The sequence below is a fragment of the Adiantum capillus-veneris genome, chromosome 20 (assembly GCF_014529385.1).
Source record: "Adiantum capillus-veneris isolate H3 chromosome 20, ASM1452938v2, whole genome shotgun sequence".
NCBI classification, from domain to species: domain Eukaryota; kingdom Viridiplantae; phylum Streptophyta; class Polypodiopsida; order Polypodiales; family Pteridaceae; genus Adiantum; species Adiantum capillus-veneris.
In genome coordinates this window covers 42,393,450-42,402,026 of record NC_140950.1, presented here as the reverse complement: position 1 = coordinate 42,402,026, position 8,577 = coordinate 42,393,450, and the positions used below count along the sequence as shown (strand labels likewise).

The following is an 8,577-nucleotide window of genomic DNA, read 5'->3' as shown; positions in this document are numbered from 1 at the left end:
GGTCCTTACCCGGCCTTCAACACTTGGTCAATAGTTGGGGGAAGGGGGCTAAAGGCTGCAGAACAGTGTCGGACACCAGAGCTGATGTTAACATGGGAGAATTCCGTACGCTAACGTGGACAAATATCATTGGATTGCAGTCTTAACACTCTAGATGCTTACGCATCTACAGCTACCTGTAGTGGTACAATTGGCTTGTAGTCTGTACACATTCTGGGTGTTGACGTGGTGGCCATCCATCGAATGCACGCTGGGATTCCTGCTCAGCATTCGATGGGATTCTTGCTCAGAATTGACAGTAGATGGAGGGCTGAGATTTGCATTCCCCCCGACCTTGACGAAAGGTTAGATATATTTTCACATGAATCCAGATTCACCTTTCCCGGAAAGTGTGACTCATGGTTTGATGCACAGGTGAAAATTCCCTCACAATCAAGGACACATTGAACTAAATCTACAAATAGTAACCTTGTCCTCATATTCATAGGTAGCCATACCGTCAAAGTCCACGGGAGGGGGGCAGGTCATCCTCGTCTATATGTAACACGGGGTCGAACTCAAGGGATCAAAGGTGGGAGTTAAATCGACCGTTCATTTTGATTGGGGAGACCTTTTGAATTTTGGGGGCGCAGAGGAAAGCGACATGCAAAAAGTAATGACGAAAGCCTAGCTGCACGTGCCCAAATCCGCCTGCGTCGAAAAGCTCTGCCACGAAATCTGTGCGTCAAGCATTACCTGTGCGACCTGTATTACCTGCATAGCCTGCGCGGCCCCGTGTAACCTGCATTACCTGTGCGTTCAACATTACCTGAGCGAGCTCTCCTTTACCTGCGCCCGCATGCATAAGACGAGGCTGAGGGTGGCCGATTTTACTGCGCGAGGTGCTGATTACCTGCATTACCTGCGCGGGGCGACCTGAGGGTGGCTGATTTTACTGCGCGACCTGCTGCTGCACAACCTGCACGACTGGATGCTCATGCTGTCAAAGTGCTGTCGTCTGGGTAAGGAAAATCGTATGCTGTCAAAGTGCGGAGATTTCGTGTCTCATGTTGTCAAAGAGCTATCGTATGCTGCGTAACCTGCACGACTGCTGCTACCGAACCTGCACGAAAGTTGGTCACTGTGAGTAGCTCTCATTTCATGCATTGTGAAAGAGTACTTTAAGCTATTGTTAATACAATGAATTAAAACCACAAAGATCTCTAAGCAGCAAATGAAACATACATCCAACAGTGTTAAAGTGTGGTTGAGGATTATCTATAAAAGACTGTCTGGCATGGCTTGCATATCACCCAATTTTGGAATCATTTACACGATCATTGAAGAAAGATATTAAGCTGTCAATGTTGAGTTATGATCCTTGTTTTGCATTTATCGCATATGTGTGTAGTGATGTGCATGTTGTGAGGAAATTTTCGAAGGAATAGAGGCCCTGTGTCTGGTATTCTTAAAGCATATGTTGGCCTTAGCACAACAATCTTTATGGATCTATGCTCGTCCCTCTTCACCGGTTTAGGGTTTATGCTTCTTTCTTGCTGAGCAGCTGAAATCTGTTATAGGTGTGCAGAGATTACATCAAAGGCCAGGGTCGATTCAGAGTAATTTCAAAGGTGTGCAGAGATTACTTTCACCGGGATTACAAATATTTGCGGGCTTCAACTCAAGGGAAGTATAGGGTGTAGTACTTCTACAATAAGCTGATGGCGAATCATGAGGTATGTCTACGAGCTTACTTTTCTCAGAATTCCACACAATGTCAACGTAAATTGCGTATCTTTGGAGATTTGGTGCCTTTGAAGCATGTAATAGGGTTTAGAAAAATTGAATGTTGTTTTCCGTTTCATTGTCAAGAATTGTCTCCATTCATTGAGGTTATGGGAACAAATGGGAAGGTTATTCGTGAGTGTCATGCATCGCAAACATGTATTGACCAAAAGGTTTCTTACGAAAGGCGATGCCTTCTTATTAGGAATCTAAAAAATGTGCACAAAATCACAAATATTCACGTTCCAGAGCACCAAACAGGACGCCCTAAAACCAGTGAACGGCCACCACGACCAGTGTCTCCTAGATCTAAACGCCAATGCGTTACAAGGTTTGGAGACATTGCATATAAAGTTAGGGCGGAACGAAGAAAATTTCACAAAGCTTTACAAGTGCGGGCAACCAAAGAGTGGGAAAGAGTCTTTGACAAAGAGGAAAAATCGCAAATAGAGTGGGAAGAGGCATGGATTGAAGCCCAAAAGTCTGCATGGGAAGGAGACATGCCAAGTAGGATAACAAAGTTAGAGGCAAAAATTAAGCGTGGGTACAAACCCCGCGCTTATGGAGTTCCACATGACGCTGACATTCCTCGAGAGGAAAACGAGAGGGACGACAAAGAGGGTATTAAAGTTTCAGATGATGAGTCTGCCATCGTAAGTCTACTTTCCTTGACTACACACTCACGTTCTCTTTATAGTGACACTTTTTTACATTTATTTCAAGCTATAATTTGAATGTTATTGTAGCCGGTTTCATCCTCGACCACTAGCTTTGCGCATGTCGAGACCATTTCTTTCTTGGTGAGCCATGATCACCTTGTGTGTGAGATTGATCACTCCAATATGGATCAGTTCTTGGATAGGTGTGTTACTAACGCGGATTTACTCTTTTGCGTGTAAATCTTGCAAGCGTAATTAGAAAAACAATCTGTGTAAGTGTGTGCATTTTTTCATAGGTGTCGTAAGGGAGTCACTTTTGTTTTGCGGTCTTCTCGATCTGGGCTTGAGTCGGGGTTAGATGCCCATGTCATTGACGATGTTCTAGATCTTGAAGCTTCAACAAAGACGATCAACCTTTTTGCATTGTAAGGAAAAAAACTTTATGCCTAAGTAACATTATAGATTTTTTGCTTTTTTCACTTGTGTATCTCATCCTTCATAGGTGGATGGAAAGCATATTGCCGCCCGATGTTCTCTCAGGTGTGTGGTGGGTAGACAGCTATAGGAGATCATACGTTTAGCAATTTCTTTGGGACACCTCATTTAGGAGCTCACATATTTACCTTCTTCCCCGTTTTGGATAGGTATGGATGTTTTACTTTTATGTATTTTCGTAGTATCAAAACTGTCAAAGCTTCAAGTCTAAATGTGTGTTCTTTACATAGATCACATTGGGTTCTTGTGGAATTTTACAATGCCCATCTCATACGCATACCCACTCTTTCTCGACGACGTTCATCTATACTTCTCTTTGACTCTCTTTCGATTGTCTGCATGGAGAGACTCTTACCACACGTGCCTAGGTATGCATTGTTTTTGCTTTAAATATAATGGTCACATTGTTTGCATAATTTCAATTAATTTATTGATTGTGTTTGAAGGGTACTAAAACATTTTAGTAAGCATTGTTCAAACCTTCAAGTTAAAGAAGAACTTGAAGATCCGCGGGAAGCTTGCGAACTCCTCACTGCACAGGTTTAGGGCACAATTTAGTATTGTGTGCTATTGCATTGTGTAATGAATTTTCTGTTGTTGACTTATACACATTTTTGTTGGCTATAGTGTCCTTAGCAGCCAAATTCTATCGACTGTGGTTATTATGTGATGACAGCAATGAGGGTATTGATAAAGACCACTCTTAAAGATCAAAAGCCTCAAGGAAATTTGGTAATTGCTTGTCTTAATTGAAGCACTCATTATAGTGTGAACTCTCACTACTTTTTTGCTTTCTAATGCTTTGTGTTCTTTTCAGTTAAAAAAGAATTGGTTTGCGCATGAAGAGGTCGAGTTCACGAGACAGAAACTCAATGCTTGGTTGAACAAGGCTTTGGGTGAGGTCACACTTGGATAGGCCATGGTCTAGTTCTTTTTTGTGTTCACCTTTTTTTGTATTAATGGTTTCCACTTTGGAATTCGTCATGGCCTACTTTGTATCGATGATTATGTTAACAGATATTGTCTATATCTACATTTTGGTCCACTTTGTATCGATGGCAAACTTTTGAAGTCGTCATGGCCTACTTTGTATCGATGATTATGTTAACAGATATTATCTATATCTACATTTTGGTCCACTTTGTATCGATGGAAAACTTTGGAAGTCATCATGGCCTACTTTGTATCGATGATTATGTTAACAGATCTTGTCTATATCTTCATTTTGTTCCACTTTGTACGGGCATTATGCATCAGGGAAGCACATGTATGGTGCTAGAGAATAAGGAGATAAAAATGTGTGTGTGTGTGTAGCGAATTTGTCTTTTTTTTGTGTGTTGTAATTTGCAGCAGGCTGCAATGTTGAGAATCTTACTTACATGGGATATTGTCATGTCTGGACTTGATTAATCTACTCAGGCTTATGGGACACTTTTTTATAGAATCCAGTAAAGCTGTATTTTTATGCAAAGCTGTACCACCAGCAGGTATACCAGAATGGGGGGTGAATGGACAAGCACAAGCATAGCACATGTAATCTGGATACACACAAAGAGGTGCCCACACACACACACAAGAAAGCTTTTATAGTACTTGGCTGGATTCTGAGTAGTGGATTTTTGCATGTCGAAGCCTACCGATCCGTCCTTGATGTACAAATTACGTTCAAAATAATTTTATCTGGTTTTGGTTTGTAAATTTCTGCCTTTTGGTCCTCCACAAATGGAGTATGCAATTCCATTGTTTCATTTGTTTCTGAAGTGTTTAAATGAAGGTGATTGAGTTGCTGGCTTTGGCAACCTATTTTAGGGTGGAATGACAATGTGCCTTGCTTTGGTATTTTGGAAGAAAGTGTATCAGTGTCAGCATCTTTACATGCTGGTGATGAAGTTGTTGTAGCTCAGCTGCCACTCAAGGATACAGAGAGACCAGAATTTGAGGGTGAAGCATGCATACTTGAAACCAATGGTGAATCAGGTTATGCGGACAGCGCTCAACATTCAGATGCAGAAGTAGCAAGCAGCTCATCCGAGCAATTTAATATGGTCATGGGTTTGGATAAAATGTCCTGCTGAATGGTTTGAGGGTTCCAAGTATGGGAGGAGCCAACGTCTATTTACTCGGACGAATGGAAATTTACAATGTTGAGGCCGAATGCGTGGATTTTTGCTGAGCCCTTGCTGGACTTGAACCTTCCTGTGTCACCTTACCTGTTTTTTAGCTCATTGTACAGCTAGCATTCCCCCCTCTACAATTAGTTTAATTGAGGTGGTATTTTGCTTCACTTGACAGTTGTTTTGGTTTCCACTTGAGAACTATCAAGTCACTTTGTTTCAAAGACAAATGTACATGCTTGTTTATGATTTTTAAGTTGTCTGTCTCTCTTTTGCTTTCGATTTTTTCGGTGATTATAGCCCATGTTGTCTTCTCTGACTCATACATGTTGTGACAGTTCTGAGAAACAAGCCTTTAAAAATGCCTTGCATCTAGATGATGACGATGCTTCGGCTTATGCCTACATGCAAGTAGTTTAGATTACAAGGCTGTGTAGATAGGTGCTCATGAACTTGGCTTGAGAATAAGACGACAACAATTGTTAACAGTTGCAGGTATTTTTTGTTGTAATGATGTGACAACCTATTTTTTGTCACTGCCCTAAGCCAAAACTGTTAGGCTTGAATGCAATCCCAAAGGGAGTGCCACTGACTCTCTCGAGGATGGTCACACCAACCACTGCAGTCCCTTTGGGTGCATCCAACCACTGAAAAATAGTGATCAGCCAAGGCAAGCGTCCAACCCAAAGCCGAGCCCAGATATCCGTCAAGAAATCATCTATGATTTCTGTTGGTGCCAATGATCTATTGCTGTTGGAGTAGTCTGTGGCCTGGACACAAAATATGTCTCCCAAGCAGGGCTCTGTAATGGAAAGAGGGGGTCGTGAGGTGGGTAGGAACGGTCTTGCCAGAAACACTCGCCATGGTCCAACTACCCTAAGCTAATGGCAGAGCTTCAAAAGCCCATAGAAACACCAGTCCTCACTCCTCATTGATATCCTCCACTCGGTTTGGATCAAGCAGCCAATGTCCATGCACATCTCGAGGAAATAACACGCAGGACAGCTGACCCTCTACATGCACATCTCGAGGAAATAACACGCCCCCTCCTCTATGCCTACCCATCTTCTGCATCAGAATGTCAAGTTGCATTACATGGTGCATCCACTGTGGGGCTGAAACTTGAAAGGCACATGCCAATCAACCAAAATTATCGACTGTGTATCCTGTCGTGTAGTCAAGCCTCCTCAAATGAGGCTCAATGTGACAGTTGTCACATCCTCAAGCATGCTAATAGCCGTTTTTCGGCTCTCCGTAATTGCCATAGTGAGTTATTCCACCCTACCAAAATCACATAAACACTGTGGCTATTTCTACCATTTTACTGTAAATAGGCGTGTGTGAGTCAGGGGGCTTTTCCCATATCTTCTTAAAATCCTCAGCTAGCTAGTCATTGGGCTAGTTGAGTCAAAAAAAGAAATAAAATCAAAAAAATAACATATATTATGGCCCATTTGTGTGTAAATATTGCATTATATATATGGCCTAAGTATAGGGATTTTTATAATTATTCTCGTATTTTATTTAAATATTTATACTTAGGTGTGTGTTTTATTAAACCTGTGTATGCCTTCTTTCATCCTCTTACACCATAAGTATATTTTTCCAATGTGTACATACTCTAACCTCATATTTTTCTTTTATACGAATCACCCCCACATTTCCACCCTCACCCTCGTGAAAACAAAAAAATTGATTTCTACTCATTAGTTACGTTTATTATATTATTTACTTGCATACCTTTTCCTCTTTCACCCAAAATAATACAAAGAGGGACCATATCATATGATTCCAATATCTTTCCATATCCATAATTTCTCCATATTTTTATTATTATTTTTACTCATTATTCTAACACCATGTGCTCATTGAGCTAAAGTCCATGAATAGTCCATACACTAGTCCCACCATGTATCTATTTCTTTATTCACCAATAATACTCCTCCATGCATGGGTCAAGGAAAACTTGGATGCTTTGTGTTATGATATGACAAAGGAGGGGCTCACTCTTGGATGCATTGTACAAATTCAACAAAGGAGGGGGCCACTGAAGACTTTTTGTGAAGAAAAAATAAGTCTTTTGGTGGGATTTTTAATATCCATCTCCACTCCGAATTTGGAGCGGTGGTCAAAAGAGAAAATGTAGCCCACGCTCTGAATATTCACCTCAAATCTTTTCATGATTTTTGAAGCTACCAACGATGAGCTATGATTTTTTGAGTGGACCCCAGTCTGCCCACTTTTCTAACAAGTAGCCCATAGTCTTCTCTCACCTCTTTCCACACTTCTACACACACACATTCCTCTCAATCCCTCACTCAAACCTGCACCTTCAATGGTTTCTCTCACCTTCTTCACCATTAACCTCCCCTCTTACTCCCATAGCTCTCATATGAGCTCTCCATGTACATACACCATCTCTATGCCTCTCTCTATTACTTCCAAAGTACAATTCCATCTTACCCCTTATATATATACATAAATTCAGCATGTGTACCATGCTTAACCTCTGCAAATCAAGAGATCTCATCAACGAAATTACCATTTTAATCACGATAATCAACCTTGGCGACGGTGGCGTAACGAAGGGAAGACGAAGAAGAAGATCGATAGTCATTTTGAGAACCTACACAAGTAAGTCCAAAACTTCTTCAAGCTTCACCATCACAAGGATTTTCTCACTTCATTACCATCTTACTTCAACCATCCACCCCATTCTACCCATTGGAAATATATCATTAACTTTCTAGTGATTACTAACACTAACCACTCACATACTAACACAAAAGAGCGATTGACCTAACCATAAAAGACACCTCACCTCAAGACATGTGTATAGTAACTCTCTCTCTCTCTCTCTCTCTCCTTTCTTACTTTCACCTTATCTACCAACAATGATGCTCTCTTTTGAGCCCACAACCATGACTCAAGCAAACAAAGAAGGCCCACAATGTTTTGATATTCAAAAAATTCATAATCCTGATTTGTTAGCTTGTAAATTAGGATTTCTAATAATCTTAATGAGGGGTCTCCAACCTATAAATAGGCCCCTCTCCTTCTTGTAAAACAACCTCCAATATCTCACATAGCACCCCAACACTCTATGCGTGAGCAGAGACTTAGGTGTAGCAACCACTTGTGAGCTTCACTCTTGGTGTGAGAGAAGCCTTCAAGCTACACATTGCAAGTGAGAGAGCGTGAGTTCCACAAATCTCAAAACCACTATTGTATATGCTCCTTCATCATCAATAAATTGAGGTTTGGTGCATCAAAGGCGTGATTCGACGTTCAAATCTTCGTCCTTCCATTTGCGCAATACGGTTTGGTGAATTCAAGGTGACTTGTGTATTTTGAGTTCTATCGTTTGATCTTGCTTTGGAAAGTGTTTTAGTGTTCTTTAATTGCCAATTTTGTGTCCATTGTAAGAGGGTATTGTGGTGAGAGGTCTCCCACACCCTAAGACGGTGTGTGTGTGTTTTGGCAATGTTTAGCAATCACTAAGCATTGAGTGAGTTTTGTACAAGTTCTACGATAGCATCATAATG

The 8,577-nt window shown here is 41.1% G+C and overlaps 1 protein-coding gene and 1 pseudogene across 2 annotated transcripts; both read left to right on the top strand.

Annotated features, from left to right (window-relative positions):
* The first annotated feature begins 704 nt into the window (after positions 1–704).
* On the top strand, positions 705–3,464 carry LOC147432432 (uncharacterized; annotated as a pseudogene). Its single transcript, XR_015185504.1, has 8 exons — positions 705–1,122; positions 1,560–1,610; positions 1,852–2,417; positions 2,511–2,626; positions 2,720–2,848; positions 2,926–3,067; positions 3,149–3,286; positions 3,365–3,464. The product of XR_015185504.1 is annotated as an uncharacterized LOC147432432 (transcript).
* On the top strand, positions 3,460–4,993 carry LOC147432431 (uncharacterized). The gene is made up of 3 exons (XM_086491583.1): positions 3,460–3,650; positions 3,736–3,814; positions 4,728–4,993. The coding sequence occupies exons 1-3, from the start codon at positions 3,588–3,590 to the stop codon at positions 4,991–4,993; spliced, it is 408 nt and encodes a 135-aa protein (XP_086347709.1). The 5' UTR covers positions 3,460–3,587.
* Positions 4,994–8,577: the final 3,584 nt, after the last annotated feature.

What these genes read in the sequence shown, in the direction of transcription:
- LOC147432431 (XM_086491583.1), top strand. Translation starts at nt 3,588, where the DNA reads ATGACAGCAATGAGGGTATTGATAAAGACCACTCTTAAAGATCAAAAG. An exon ending in AAAAGCCTCAAGGAAATTTG is followed by an intron (nt 3,651 to 3,735) that starts GTAATTGCTTGT and finishes TGTTCTTTTCAG; the next exon opens with TTAAAAAAGAATTGGTTTGC. An exon ending in TTGGTTGAACAAGGCTTTGG is followed by an intron (nt 3,815 to 4,727) that starts GTGAGGTCACAC and finishes AACCTATTTTAG; the next exon opens with GGTGGAATGACAATGTGCCT.